Source organism: Amphiprion ocellaris, chromosome 8, assembly GCF_022539595.1.
Source record: "Amphiprion ocellaris isolate individual 3 ecotype Okinawa chromosome 8, ASM2253959v1, whole genome shotgun sequence".
NCBI classification, from domain to species: Eukaryota; Metazoa; Chordata; class Actinopteri; family Pomacentridae; genus Amphiprion; species Amphiprion ocellaris.
Genome location: NC_072773.1, coordinates 21,289,532 through 21,305,314, shown reverse-complemented (window position 1 = coordinate 21,305,314; position 15,783 = coordinate 21,289,532). Strand labels below are relative to the sequence as shown.

The following is a 15,783-nucleotide window of genomic DNA, read 5'->3' as shown; positions in this document are numbered from 1 at the left end:
GGCGTTTTAGATGAATTGACAACTGTGGGTCATTGTGGCTCGAAGCATGAGTCTGACAGCTAGCATGAGCTCCCTGCAGGTTTTAAGATGAATCATTTTCAATTTAGTTTCATTCGTATCGAAAGTAAACTCAAAGAGTAGTCACCTGGAACAGCCATTTTGCTAAGTGTGTTCATTTTTACTTTGTGAATGGAGATCTGAGTGTTTGGTCCAGCCTTTCTTGGTCATTGTGGTAGTTCCACAGTTTGGATAACCTTCACTCAGAGAGTCTTCAAGTCTCATCAACAGGTTTCCACTCTTGGCAGCAAAAGCTTTCCTCCACAGTCGGCAGAAGAACTCTGAGTGCAGGAACACCACCAGTTTCCAGAGGTATGTTGTTTTTCAGAATGCTCCATTGTCTTTCTGCCTCCATGTCTTGTCTTCTGTTTGATGTAGCTTCTCGTCTGTGGACTCTTGTTCCAAAAATTACAGCCGACAAACTAAAATGAACTGCAGCCGATCTCATAATAGCTCATGGGGTGATCTGTCGTATTTAACTGCTGAATTTCCTCAGAAGTGTCAGAATGACCACAAAGAAAGTCAACCTCACTCATATAAACAGACCAGATGAAAATGTCACAGAATGGAGATCCATAATGCAGGAAGCAAAATGTCTGTTTCAGGCAGATGTCTGTATTTAACATCAGAAACAAACATTTAACAAGATTAATGTAAAAAATCATCTTACTTTAAAAAACTGCACTCATGCTGTTTTGTGTGACTCAACAAAGTCAGAGATTACAGAGCATAGACTGTCTAAACGTAGACTGTCTTTCTTACACAGTCTGTGTTACAAAGTTAGCATTAAAGCCACATTAGCTACATTAATTGGAAATAAACCGGTACTCTCTGACACCAGTGTTTGTTGTAGTTGCAATCTGTTGGTCATAAAACTAAGCTGAAGGGTCTCAAGAAACGTAAAAGAAGGAAAGGGAACCAAAACTGCCTTTTCTGTGTGAAACGTAATTTATTAGATTTATATTACTTTGATTTTTCTCTCTAAAAACATAGACAGACCACTGGTTTATACAGATACAGAGTCCGTACAGTACTAACCTTAAACTGCCATTTTTGATTTTTACATTACTTTGACTAAATCTAATTTTGATTGTGATTTTGCACCCAGGCGCACAAGTTTATCTAGCACGATACAAGATTTAAAGGATACAGATGGACTTATTGTACATGCATGTTATAGTTGATGAAACCCATAAGAATGCAAACTTGGTTGCATTTACTGTTCTTTTGGAAATTCTCTTTGTCTCTGTAGCAACCATAAGAACTGTTAAGAATTAAGTTTTCCAAAAGAACATCACCAACCATCAAGACAATGACATGCAAGTGACACACACCTCATATCACACTGATTTAGTTACACTAGACACTAGGAAGGACTGGAAGATGTAGATTACATATATGTATAATTCATTTTAAAGAGCAGGTAATTTTCTTAAACAGCTGGAATCTAGTTTTTATGAAACTTTACTCAAACTGAAGGAAATTTGTTGAATTATTTTCAGGTGTAGATTTGGTTTGAGTATTTTTGGTAACATGGGTTAGATTTAAATAACTTAAATTTGAATGTTCACTTTAATGGTGGTACACAGGTGTAAGTGTGTCGGTTGCTGATGCTTTAAACTAATTTGGAGCTCTTTGTAACAGGAATAAGAGGCTACAGAGCTGACATTTGCTGGCAGGATCGATTAGAAGGATCACGGTGATTTGAAACTATTAAATATCCCTGGACTAAATGTTCATAGTGTGTCCTTTATGTCCCAGTTTTACTTGTCTGTCTTGAGAAAAGAGAGCCCTGCTGTGTTGAAATGTTAAATTGTGTAAATGTGGTGCATATTCTAAACACACAACGGTCCTCAGGTGCAAAATTCACAAAAAAAACTCTTAGTTTCAGTTGAGCACGGCAACCAATTTTCTCCTCGCAGCATGATAATGAGATGATTAAATAAAATTAGTTGTTGTTTTTGCTGATTTAAATTTTAAAAAAACTACCAATGACAAAAATACACGTTTTTGATGTGGACATTATTTACAGATTTATTTTTTTTTTTTGCAGTTAAATTTTTTTTTTTTTAAAATGTTGTTATATTAGTTCTAACTCCAGTTAGTTAGACTTGATCGTCATCCTTTAAAAAGCCCCGAACATGCAGGTGTCATGCATAACCAGGCTGTTGTGATGTCTCTACCGAACATGCGCAACAGATTTAAAGCCCGCCTTATTGGCACACAGTTCGACCAATCACAGCGAAGCACCGGCACCGTTCAGCCAATCGCAATAAACGACGCTGGATTCGACCGTCCTGCAGCTGAGCTATAATTCAGAGACAAATGTGAGTATAAACCTCTTATTTTTCATATGTTCTCAGTTATTTACCTTGACTTAGTCTTCATATTTATTCCATGTGTGTGAATTATGAAGCTGCGGCTCAGTCGTGAGCTCCCGGAGCTGAAAACAGGCTTGTGGCTGCAGGATGCAGAGTCATCTGTGGTGCGTCTGTGGCTGGAGTCTGCTCCAGTTACTGTCTTATTATGGGAACACTGGGATAAGCCCTGTTCCAGTCATATCGTCTCTTTCAAATCCAGCTCTAAATTCTTAGCTCTGTTGGATTTTATATTTCCGTGTCATGTTAGGAAAGCTTTGTTATACCTGAATGGTTGTAATACAAATATATTCAATAGACGAGCAGGTTAAAATACAATTTAATGTGGAAACAAAAAATGAATATTTCTTATGACAAATTAGTCTGCTGGAGAAGTAGTGAGTCAAATGTAATGTCTTTATTATCAGTGTGCCTCTGATTCTCCATCATCGTCAGCTGATGTTTCATTCAGAGCCTGTATATTATGTGAGACAGAAAACTGTTCAATGCAGAGCTAATCAAAAACAAATTTAATTAACAATTATTCTACTAATCATTGGTAGCTCAATATTTCAAGCAAACATTTGAAGGATATATGTGGGAATTTTTAGCATTTTGGGCTGCTGGTCAGACAAAACATTACATATAATAGTGTCTAATAGAGTTTTCCAGTATTTTACAGACTACATGATCAAGTACAAGCAGAACTGGCAAATTAATAAATCATGAACATTTCTGTCAGTTGCAAGCTACTATAACAACTTTTCTAAAGCAGAAAAGAAATCAAGTTTAAAGATGGTGCCATCTAAATGTCATTTCCCCATCACATTTTGCACTCATGCAGCCCCATATCATCACACTCCCACTGCCGGGTTTCGCTGTCAGGACCATGCATCCACTGTGGTAGTCCTGAACAGGTTCACAACAAACATGCTCGACTCCATCTGAGCCAAATAACGTCATCTTGACCATAAAGAATGTACTTCCAGTCTTCATCGGGCTACTTTTCATGTTCTGCAGCAAAGTTTAAGGGTTGAAAACAGATAAAATTTGTGTGCTCACTGGTCAGTTTGTATCCATGCTCATGAAAATTGGAAGCGGTAATCAGTTTTACTTCAGTGATCACAGATGTTTTTACTTTTGTTTCACTGAGTTTTTACTTTTGGTGCCTGTATTTTCACTAAAGTCGTTCTAAAGTATTTGCTGTTGACTGTTTATAAGGCAAAAATACTTTACATGTCAACCTGGAAATAATAGAGAGATGATACAGGTTGAAATCATTTGACATGTGAGGCAGGGGTGTCAAACATGCAGCCCGCGGGCCAAAAGCGGCCCACCAGAGGTTCCAATCCGGCCCTCAAAGTGTAAAAATTACAGAGAAGACCATGACAAGTTGTTTTGACGTTAAAGTAAAATAATAGATTGCTCATTGTTCTTTTGTCATTTCATGTCTTATTTTTGAAATATTTTGTCTTGTTTTTGTTGTTTTTTTGTCTGACTTTTGTCATTTGTCTCACGATTTGTCGTGTTGTTTCTTGTTTTTGTCATTTTCTGTTTCCTTTTTGTCTCGCTTGTGTTTTGTCTTATTTTTGTCATTTTGTGTTTTGCTTTATTTATTGTTTTGTGTAGCATTTTATTTGTTTTGTTTCACACTTTTGTCATTTTTGTCTTGTTTTGTTGTTTGTCCATTTTTTTGTCGCTTTGTAACTTTTTTGTCTATTTTTTGTCTCTTTTTGTTTTGTTTCATGTCATTTGTCTTGTTTTTTGTCATTTTGTTTCTTGCTTTTGTCATTATGTGTCTCATTTTTGTAATATTCTCTATTGTTTTTGTTGTTTTTTGTCTTTTTAAAGTAAAATACTATATTATTCAGTTCCAGATACCTGTAACTAAATGTTTTGTGTCTTTGTAGACCCTCTGTGATCTGTAAGTTATAATGTGTAAATGATGAACTGAGGCATAATGTTGTTGAAACAGAATTTATTTTTCTCAACAAATTTCTGTTTGTTCATAATGTTTTGTAAAAAGATAATTCCTTGAATGTGAACATTTTCCAAATGTACTTTTTTGCCTTAAAACAAAGGAAACATTTGGAGTAGTGGTTAATTATAGGTTATTATGCTGTAATTTTGCTGGTCTGGCCCACTGGAGATCAAATCGGTTTGCATGTAGCCCCTGAACTAAAATGAGTTTGACATCCCTGATGTAAGGGATATTGCACAGGGATTTACTCACTCTTGTTGTACTCTTCAGTATCATCCACTTTAGGTGTGTCTCAGGATGTTCTGCCTCAGTGGTTACTAGCATACAAATGTTCGCACGAGGAGTTACAGTGGGAATCATCTGGCAACCAAAATCTTTTCTATGTTCGGTTGTAATTTGTCACAGGCAGAAAAAGTTTGGTTTCACTGTTACACTTGATATTTCCTCTATATGCTATGTGTAGTCAAACCACTAGAGAAGCTAGCAATGTGGTTTCCTAAATTGGCTTTATGTTTAAATGTTATTCTCATTCTTTCAACATTCAAATAAAATAATGTCAACACTTGGAAACATAAGAGCGTCAGAAGGTAAAATGTAGCAAACCAAGTTCATGGTAATTTTTTTTTATGGTGACAGCTGACAGTAAAATCATGCACCAAAATTCTACGTGGTTCTCCTGTCTTGGTGCTACGTTCACTTCTGATTGAAGCGCCTGGACTGATTGATCCAAATTTAGTGTACAAAGAAAGCAGAGCTGTGTTCTTTCTGTTGTTTTGGATCAGTGTGAGGTTTTGTTTAAAGTCAGTAAACTTAATTGAGACCTGCTATGTGGCCGGAGTGAAAACTTGGAGTGAAGACTTCACAACCTGATCTGTTTATTAGACTCAGAAAGAAGAGAAAGTAAACATCCAAACATCTGCTTGATGTACAGGAAAGGAACAGCACTAACTTAGAAGAGATGATTAAAAGGGTGACGAGATGAGCAACAGTCTGATATTTCATAGAATAAATCCTGAATGAATCCAAGCAGTCAGCCCTGTGCTGAAGATGTTTTAATTTTTTTAGGCATTTTTTGCCTTTATTAGAAATGACAGTGAGAGAGAGAGACAGGAAACATGGGTAGAAGAGTCGGAGAATGACATGCAGTAAATGGCCATGAACTGGATTCGAACCCGTGACCGCTGCGTCTGGGACTATAGTCCCTGCTCATGGGTCGCCTGCCCAGCCAGCTGAGCTATCTGGACGCCCCTGAAAATGTTTTAGTGTATTATTTTGTCACCTGATTCCCAACATCTGAGAGTAAATTCAGTTTTAATTCACTCATTATGCGCACAGAGAAGAAATTGTTGAAACACCACTGTTCTGTTTAGTCATTTAATTGTTATATTGTGACTTTACAACCTCCTGTATCAGACTGAGGCCTTCCTCCTCCTCCTCCTCCTCCTCCTCTCTGCAGCAGCAGTCAGTCCTCCTCATCATGGCTTCTGGAGCTTTATTCCCCAGCATGGTGTCTGGGTCCCGCGGCTCCTCCAGCAAGTACCTGGTGGAGTTTCGAGCCGGTAAGATGACCATGAAGGGCAGCACGGTGACCCCCGACAAGCGTAAAGGTCAAGTCTACATCCAGCAGACCGACGACTCCCTCATCCACTTCTGCTGGAAGGATCGGACAACTGGGAATGTGGACGATGTAGGTGACATCGTCTGGGTGTGACCCACCCGTGTGTGACTTCTTAACATCGCTGTAACTGTTTTTATCTCCTGACTCAGGACCTGATCATCTTCCCTGATGACTGTGAGTTCAAACGGGTGAACCAGTGCACCACTGGGAGAGTTTATGTGCTGAAGTTCAAGGCCGGGTCCAAAAGACTCTTCTTCTGGATGCAGGTATGAACAGAGGAATATGTTATTGTGAGGTCAGCTGTCATCTAATCAGTTCTTTTGAATCACACTGTGTCTGTTAATTAAGCAAAATCTTTCATTTTCCTTCAATTACTTGTAGGATTTAGAAAGAAGTGCAGCTGTGACACTGTTTGCTGTTTTCAGACATTTTTATATAATTCAGCTAACATCCTGGCAGACATGCTGGCTTTATAGCAGACATTACATGATAAACTGAATAAAGAACAAATAAAGAAAGAAGAGGAGGAAAACAAGAATTTCCAACAAGTGTACTGTTTACTTCTGTTTGTAGACAGCGTTTATTTAAACAACAACTGCAGTGGCATTTTGTTTTGTTTGTTTTTCAAATTATTAGCTTTGGTATTTCATAGGAATTTTTTGACAGTAATCAGAGCGAGCAAAAATTGCTCTGCACATAATTCTGTCGGATGTTTATTGGGTGGGCGGCCCCAGTCTCACTTGGCCTAAATATGAATAAATAAGTGGAGAAATACATACTTAAATACATGAATAAATTTAAAACATAAATTTTGGCAAGTAAAAGGGGCATCATTTGATTGATAAGTCTTGAATTCATATCTATATGTCCTCTCAACTGTTATTTAAGCTATTTCTATATCTCTACATTTAAGTATTTCAGTATTTCTGACTGAATGTTAACAAGGCAGAGTTCCAAACCTCATTTGAAGCTACTCTGTGTAGTTAATAGAAAAATAATATAGCAGGCTTGTGTGTGCTTGAGGTACCAAATAAATGTGGAAATACAAAAATTCCCCACTCATAAATAACCATTGTAACAATACCATGTATGATAATGTAGCTAGATAAAGTAATAAAGATAAAATCAATACTTTAATTTATTATGTATTTTTTCTTACATTTTTTTAAATTTATGTATCAAAATATTTATTTAAGCTTCAGTGACTTTTTTATCCATTTAAAACACATGTACATCTTTAGTATCCCAGTGAGACTGGAAGTTTAATTTCTCCGTACAAGATCTTGGGTCAGTTCAGGCTCAAAATAAATCCCATTCAAGGCAGTTTTTAACCGATCGTTATAATCTAAACTGAGCTCACTGCTCATTGATCCTGTGCATATAAGGCTGTTTTAGCTCCCGGCCACATGATACAGGCTGCAAAGGCGGTTGATACAACTGCCACTGGGATGTTTGAATCCTAATCTAGTCAATCCTGGCAGAATTTAACACATGTGCGCTGGCCGGAGGTCATTAAGCATCATCAAAATCTTTGTCATGGTGCCTCTTTACAAGCTAAAACCCTACAATGCTCACTGTTTGCCAGCACGAACTTGCCCACCTTTTTTGACCACAACAGTGTTAAACAGTAACACTCTCCACCTGGGTGCTGCCACTGGATATTACAGCTTATCTGTGATATTTAAGTGCATATTATTTAGGTTAATGTATCTGGTATCAGTAGATTCTAAATGCTGAATGGCTTGGGTCAGATGGAGGGCAAAAAACAAAACCTGATCAGGCCATCCCTAGCTCGCAGCACAATACTTTTTCTAACAAAACTGAATGGAATTTTTTAAAAGGAACTTTTAGCCTAACCCTTTTAACATTGTCTCTAATGGCATCTTTCTAATTTATTGAACTTCAGATCAACAGAAAAGTGATCGCTGCAGAAAGTCATTTTGTACAATAACATTATTAATTCTCAGTGTTGTTGAACAGTTAAAAAATAATGAGGAAAATGTTGTTTTTTCTGCTCTCAGGAGCCAAAGACTGACAAGGATGAGGAGTACTGCCGTAAAGTGAACGAGTATCTGAACAACCCGCCGATGCCTGGAGCTCTCGGCAGCGGCGGCAGCGGAGGACACGATTTGTCCGCACTGGGAGGTAACAGACACTCATATTTACTTTAACGCTGTTGTTGTGAATAACCTGAAATATCCTCATGCTGGGTGTCATCTGCTCTCTGCTTTAATGTGAAGGTGAAGGCGGTCTGCAGAGTCTTCTGGGTAACATGAGCCACAACCAGCTCATGCAGCTCATTGGACCAACCGGCCTTGGGGGGATTGGTAAGAAGCTTCTTAACTTTCGTCCACGTGAAATCATCTAAACCAAATATCTTGTTGGACTGGAATAATGTGTGTTTCTCTGAACATCAGGTGGTCTCGGGGCTCTGGCCGGTCCAGGCTTGGCCAACCTTTTGGGCAGCAGCAGCAGCAGCAGCGTTCCTGCCGCCAGCAACTCCTCCACAAGGTGCCTCATGTATATTCCTGATAACAATCCCCCCAAAAAATCTTTGCAAAATATTATATTAGGGGTGGCATATTTTTCTCATTACTGCTGGAAAACCGTCAAACATAGAAGATGAGACGTTGCCAAGAAATATTTGAGGCGCAGCCATGAAAGCAGAAAGTGGGCCAACAGATGCAGCTGAAGTTTTAGTAGGACACAGAGAGATTTTATGAATAAGTGTTGATAAACAGCCTTAAAAAGAGCAGGTTGATAAGAAGATACAGAACACAAAGTCAAAGTTGGAAATTTTAGCTATGCTTTAGACTGACAGCTTTTATCTGAGCCTCTAAAAATAATACTGTAGAGTCTTAGTGCGAATGTTTATTATAGTCAGATAATGTTGTGGTATGGTTTTAATATTTGTAACAATATTATTATAATACCACTGCAGGTTAACTTGTTGGGTTAGTTCATAACGCCAGTCTTATTATATTTACTAGAGAACGACTGGCTGCTTTAAATGTGCTGTATGAGCAACAGTGATTCGACTTGACAGTTTTCTACCAGAGGTCTGGACTCTGGAGGCCAATCCATGTGTGAAAATGACATCTCATGACCCCTGAACCACTCATTCATGATGTGAACCCCATGAATCCTGGCATCATCATCTTGGAACATGTCCATGCCATCAGGGAAGAAAAATTTCATTGATGGAAAGACCTGGTCATTCAGTATATTCAGGTAGTCAGCTGACCTCATTCTTTGGGAACATAACGTTGCTGAACCTGAACAACCCCAGATCATAACCCAAACCTCCACAGACTTATAGGTACTAGCCATGATGAGTGCATCACTTCATCCATCTCTCTTCTTACCCTGATGCCCCCATCACTTTGGAACAGGGTAAATCTGGACTCATCAGACCACACTTGTTCCTCTAAGATGTTCATCACTATCCTTCAAGTTTTAATAATGCGTTGGACGATTCTTAACCTGATTTTAGTAGCTTCAGAAATCTCCTTAGTTGTTTTCTTTGCTTGATGCAGGCCAATAATTTGACCCTTCTGAGACAGATTAACATCCTTTCCATGACCACAGGATATGTCTTCCAAAATGGTTGTTTAAGAAATGAGAAGCTCCTCACTGCATCAGCTAAGGTTAAATAAGTTGTTGCAGCTGAAACACATTCATCACTGCAGTAATTATCCAATAGAAGAATCTTACCTATTTGCTTAGTTAAATCTAGGAGTGCATTTGTATATTATTTGACCTTCTTGTAGAAAAAGGACTACAGCTACAAAAACCACTTCAACCACCACAGGTTGCAGCTGCACTTCAGCGTCTCAGACTGAGGGTTTGTTTGTCTGTCAGGTGATCACTAACGCTTCGATGGTGTTTTTCTCTCCTGTCAGTCCGTCTACAGCCATCACCCCGACCTCCACCTCTGCTGCCAGCCGGCTCGGCTCCTCCCAGGTGCCCACCACCCCCATCACTCCCTCCGCCACCTCGGTCGCCTCCCCCACGGCCACCACCCCTTCCACCCCTGCCGTGTCCTCTCTGGCGGCGGGAGCAGCCAACCCCACGCAGCCCATCCAGCTGAGAGACCTGCAGAGCATCCTGGCCACCATGAACGTCCCTGCTAGCAGCCAGGGAGGTGAGGAGTAGACTGAGATAAGACCAAAACTTAAACAACCACCAAAGGGAAAATGTATAATTAGGCCTAATTAGTGTAATTTCAACTAATTAAGCAGCAAATAATTAGCATTGTGAGCACAGCAGTGTCTGTAATATGGTGCAATTATAACATCATAAATTCAGTTTGTTGCAGAAGCAGGAACCCCACTTAAAAATACTGCAGTGTGTGGCGTTTTGACTTAATTTTATGCTGCCACACTGCATTAGGCACAGCTCCCTGTCCTGCTCCAGTCACTCTATCACCCAAACAGTGTTGACGCATTCAGACTCAACACTACTGACTGCTGGAGGAACAGGGAGACACTGATGGTTAAAACAGGGCGATGCTCGGCTGTTTGGTCATCTGTTTTAACAAAATGCTGCCACAGCGACTACGTCTTGTCACTGAAGAATTAATCCTGGAAAGCTGTGGCACTTCTCTCTTTGTCAAAGTAACACCAGCGATTTTCCAACCAGTGAGAGTTTGATCAGATGAGAGCACATTAACCAACCAGATGATCTAAAGACTGCAGCTCTGGAAAACGTACTAGTGTGGATGAAGCCTATGTGGCTGCTGGGAGGGTCTGTAGATGTCTGATCGAGCTGAAAGGACAGAAAAAGTATGGTTTTGAAACGTATACATCGGTTAGGAGTTGAGAGCAGTTTCTCTTAAAAAGCTGACAGCAAACTGAGTGAGCTGGTTGTAGATTAGTAGCTGTCACTTTTATAGCAATATCTAGTGGAATCTGGTGATTTGCTGATTTCTTTCAAACATGACAATAAACTTAATGCCTTTGATGAATCAAAGAAAACAATCAGCAGATTTGTCAGTCATAAAAATCATGGCTAGTCGCAGCCTTGATTTGTTTGTTGATGTGTTTGTGTGTGAATATAACCTTAAAGCAGTCAATGCTGAACATTATTATGTTACATGCATGAACTTCTCCAGCTAACTAGTTAATTGTTAATCTAGTTTTATGTTGACGGCACTCTTTATACAGGCTAATGCAGGTCAAAGTGCTTCAGCAATAATTGATTGGTTGATAATGGGAAAGAAATTAGATAATAAAGAAACCTAAAACTGAAATCACAAAAGAAACAAGAAAAGCACTCAGAGCACAGTACTCCACCAAGGCTGTTCATTCCCCCATATGGCATTTTCAGAAATGCAGCATTATTTTTTTTATTAGTTATTGATGATCAGAAATCACGGCACACTAGAATGTGGCCATTTAATATAGATGTATCCACAAACAAAATGACGTTGCGCTGGGCACAGGCATGTGTTATGCATGTGTACGTTATGTACGGATACCGAACTGTGTGACCTATAGCGGGCAGCGGGAATTGATGGGACTCAGAAACACCCCCACAATTTAATCAATTGTTCCTCGTATCATTTCTGATAAGTCCGCAGCGGTGGATTTGTAGTAGGATCGCAATCATGTGATCTTCAGCAGGCAGAATGTAGCGCTCTCTTGTAGTCATAGTTACAGTGACACTGTGCCGCTCTCTCGCAATAATACAGAAATCTTTAACAAATCCGTGGATCCAGACTGTAAGCCGCATCACTGCCAAAATCTCATCACTTGCTCATTGTGTCATTTCTGACCTTTCCTGAAAATTTCATCCAAATCCGTTTGTCCGTTTTTAAGTAATGTTGCACACAGACGGAATAACAGGCAGACAAACGTACGCTGATTGTCCCACAACGCCGCTGTGTTCCTTGGCAGAGTAAAAATGACTTAACACAGAGCATATAAATTAAACATCTAATAAAAAACTCTATTATTTTTAAAACTAGCACTGGAGTTTCCTGCTAGAACTGAACGTCTGCTTCGTCATTTTTGTTCAGTTAACAGACAAAACCATATAAATTATGTAAATTAACGATCACATTAAGCCTCGGTACAGATGGACACACAAACATACACACTGTGGAAATCAATGATTTTGTAACTGGTAGGTGAGAAAATGTGGAGAACATGCTTTTTTTTTAGTCAGTGGTGGTGTTTGTTCCCTGCAGTGGACCTGGCCAGCGTCCTGACGCCTGAGATCATGGCTCCCATCCTGGCCAACCCTGAGGTGCAGCAGAGGTTGATGCCATATCTGCCGTCCGGAGAATCTCTGCCTCAGAGCTCCGAGGAGCTTCACAACACACTCAGCTCGCCTCAGTTTCAGCAGGTAGGTTGTTCACCGCTGGATGCTCTCTATGTAGTTCACAATTCAGTATCATTTACAAACAGAGGGGAGCTGATTGAGATGATTTCTTTCTGAGTTGTAGAAAAGTGAGTTTCAGTTATTTGCCATTTAAAACCTGCTTTGTGTTCATTTTTTAGAGATGCTTTTTGGTCTCCAAGTGTAAAAATTCAGAAAATTCCACTCAAACATTTACGTCTCACAGTCTTTCCATCAGGGGTCTTCTACTTGACCGTCTCTGATTTATCTGAAACTACTGTACCATAAACTTTGTATCATTTAAAATGGTATCTGTAAAACTTTAAAACTCATATACCAAGTACTTTCTGAGATTATTATTTTTTGCCCACTGACCTACTTTCAACAAGTGTTTTTGCACATTTCATTTACATTAAAATACTTTTTAATATGAAGCAACAGAACTTGTAAAAATGTGATGAGTTCAGACTGTACATCTGATTTGCTTTCCATCTTGGTTCTAAACCTGACATTTTATTGTCCTGGGTACAGAAATATCATGTGAAGAGTGAGATACTGTGCTGTTCAGCAGGATTCAGATCAGTCCTGTTGGTATTTTGTGTCTTATTGTGGTATTTACTGTGTCTCTGCAGGCTATGAGCATGTTCAGCAGCGCTCTGGCATCGGGGCAGTTAGGTCCTCTAATGAACCAGTTCGGTTTGCCTGCAGAGGCTGTCGATGCGGCTAACAAAGGAGGTCAGTGTTCTTCTGTTGCTGTAGGTTTTACTGCTGCATTCTGATTGTCATGAGATAATAATGCAGCGTGAAAACTGAAACAGTGATTTCACTTTTTATCAGTGGTGGAACCTGACAAACTTAAGTACTCTCAGTAATTACGATTCAGAGGTACTTGTACTTATGAATAATGCTTCTACACACTCAGTACTAATTCCCCAGGTTTATAAGTAAACTATGATCATTTTCACTTAATAAGTCTCCCACAGATTCATAGAGCAGGTCACAAATCAAACACCTAATCATTTAAAATTTAAGTTTTTAAGTGAAAAGTGTGTTAGATGTTTTGCTGCATTTAGAAAGACTGAAGGACAGCCCGACATTTAGGCCTGTAGTTTAACTTAACCAGAGTGAAACAGTCTTAAGAGATAACACATTGGATTTTTTTTCTGGAACATACCTTAGTTATGACTATTCACTCACATAAAGAAATAGCTCCAAGTGTCTCAATAATAATTTTCTACTTTTCTGTTTTATGTCACTGTAAAATAAATATATTTGGGTTTTGGATTGTTTATAAAGCAACGCAACATATTTGCATTCTGGCAACTTTTTATGCTTTATCCTAACTGTATGTTACTGATATTTTATAGATGCTAAGGATCAGAAAACTGCACAACATATATATCTTCTTTAGTTGCCCTAATTTCTGCACATTCTTCGTAGATGTGGAGGCTTTTGCAAAAGCCATGGAGACGGAGACAAAGTCGGACCAGGACGGCGACTCCAAAGACAAGAAGGACGACGATGAAGATATGAGTTTGGATTAAGTGCTCTTCAAAGAAAACTACCATTATTTAATGTATTTATTAGCTACTTCTGTTTTGTTACGATCACACATTAAGGATAAAGATTATGGTTAATAGGCTATGAGGTGCGATCAAAAAGTTCTGAAACTGTTCACCTGACCGTGCAATGCAACAGGAGCCAAGATTCGTAGTGGCATTGTGTATTACGAGTGTTTTTTGTGATCACTGCCGTTTCACTATGAACCTCAAAGAGGAGCAGACATCACATTCTTCTCCAGTCAAGAGTCGAGGACGAGCCAACCTTAATGATGAGGATCATCACTGGGGACAAGAGGAGGGTCTGCAGCTACCACCCACCGATCAGAGAACCTCGATGACAGAAGCACATCTAGCAGGTCAGGAATACACTAAAAATACACGTTGCTTTCTGTGACATTCACTGGGTTTTCCATCCATCCATCATCTATACACAGCCTAATCCTCATTAGGGTCACGGTGGTGCTGGAGCCTATCCCAGCTGACTTGGGGTGAAGGCAGGGGACACCCTGGACAGGTCGCCAGTCTGTCACAGGGCTACATATTGAGACAAACAATCACTCTCACATTCACACCTACAGGCAATTTAGAGTAATCAATTAACCTCAGCATATTTTTGTACTGTGGGAGGAAGCCGGAGGACCTTGAAAAAACCCACGCATGCGCAGGGAGAACATGCAAACTCCATGCAGAAAGATCCCAGGACGGATGCAAACCATGGATCTTCTAGCTGCAAGTCAAAAGTGCTATCCACCAAGCCACTATGCAGCCATTCACGGGGTTTTGTGCCATGAATTAGTCCCCCAGGATTAGACTGACAACAAAGAGTTTGACTGTAACATCCAGATGATTCGGTACAAACAACCTGAGCTATGGCATAGTGGCCTTCGGGTTCTTAAGGTATTTTCGCCACAAAAACACAATCGGTTTTCCTGACTTGTCCTCCTCACCAGATTTGGCTCCCTATGACTTCCTCCTCTTCACCAAAATGAAATTGAAGTTGAAGGGTTGCGGTTTTGATAAAGATTCAGTGCTCACTGAGGTTGATGCTAGACATGCTTTAAAAGCTTGTACCAAATGTGGCAGGAACATGTGGAGCAGTGGATCACTGCACAAGACAACTCAAAAGGAGGCGGTGGCCATATTTAACCCTCCTGCTGTCCTAATTCACAGGCACCAAAAAATATTGTTTCTTTGTCTGAAAAAAATCCAAAAATTCAGCAAAAAAATTCCCCAAATTTCAGAAAATTTGCAAAACCTTCAGGAAGGAAATCCCAATAATTCCTTAAAAGTTTCCCTTGAAAGTTTTATTTTAAAAAAAAAAAAAAAAAAAAAAAAGTCCCACAAATTTGGCAAGAAAATTCTTGTAAATATTTTCCAGAAATGAGTAAAAATCTTCCAAAGAAACCTTAAAAATATCTAAAGTGATTACAGATATATCGGTAAAACTTGTAATATTTTCTTAAGAACATTCACAAAAAAATCAACCAAAATCCAGTGAATTTTGCTGGATTTTGGTTGATTTTTTTGTGAATGTTCTTAAGAAACATTTTTTTCACTGAAAAATGTTCAAAGATTTCCCAAAAATGTTGAAAATGTGGACATCAGAAGTTTCACTGAGAAAATATATTTTTTTCACATTTTCAAACTTTAAACCGGGTAAATTTTGACCCGCGATTTAACAAGGGTTAAATTGGGTACAGTTCTTGCTTTTAAAGGTACAGAACCTTTTGATCACACCTCATATAGTAAAAACTAACTAATAGTGCTGTGTTGAATTAACCTCTCCTGATTGAAAGAACATGTGTTCTACCTGCATGTCACCTACTAACCTAGCCTAATAAAAAGGCAACAGTAAAATGACAAACA

General features: G+C 39.1%; 1 protein-coding gene across 3 annotated transcripts; it reads left to right on the top strand.

Annotated features, from left to right (window-relative positions):
- The first annotated feature begins 114 nt into the window (after positions 1-114).
- LOC111572130 (proteasomal ubiquitin receptor ADRM1-like) lies at positions 115-15,781 on the top strand. 3 transcript variants are annotated; one of them, XM_023275665.3, is made up of 10 exons: positions 115-2,384; positions 5,855-6,082; positions 6,163-6,279; positions 8,035-8,158; positions 8,254-8,340; positions 8,431-8,524; positions 9,916-10,157; positions 12,204-12,361; positions 12,988-13,090; positions 13,796-15,781. In XM_023275665.3, the coding sequence occupies exons 2-10, from the start codon at positions 5,873-5,875 to the stop codon at positions 13,897-13,899; spliced, it is 1,239 nt and encodes a 412-aa protein (XP_023131433.2). In that variant the 5' UTR covers positions 115-2,384; positions 5,855-5,872; the 3' UTR covers positions 13,900-15,781. The 3 variants fall into 3 exon arrangements, with proteins under 3 accessions (XP_023131433.2, XP_023131432.2, XP_035806555.2); XM_023275664.3 differs by having other exon boundaries at positions 5,852-6,082; XM_035950662.2 differs by having other exon boundaries at positions 5,809-6,082.
- Positions 15,782-15,783: the final 2 nt, after the last annotated feature.

Excerpts from the sequence above, each read along its gene's own strand:
- LOC111572130 (XM_023275665.3), top strand. The coding sequence starts at position 5,873 with ATGGCTTCTGGAGCTTTATTCCCCAGCATGGTGTCTGGGTCCCGCGGC. Across the intron at positions 6,280-8,034 it reads GACTCTTCTTCTGGATGCAG|GAGCCAAAGACTGACAAGGA; the intron begins GTATGAACAGAG and ends TTCTGCTCTCAG. Across the intron at positions 10,158-12,203 it reads CCCTGCTAGCAGCCAGGGAG|TGGACCTGGCCAGCGTCCTG; the intron begins GTGAGGAGTAGA and ends TGTTCCCTGCAG.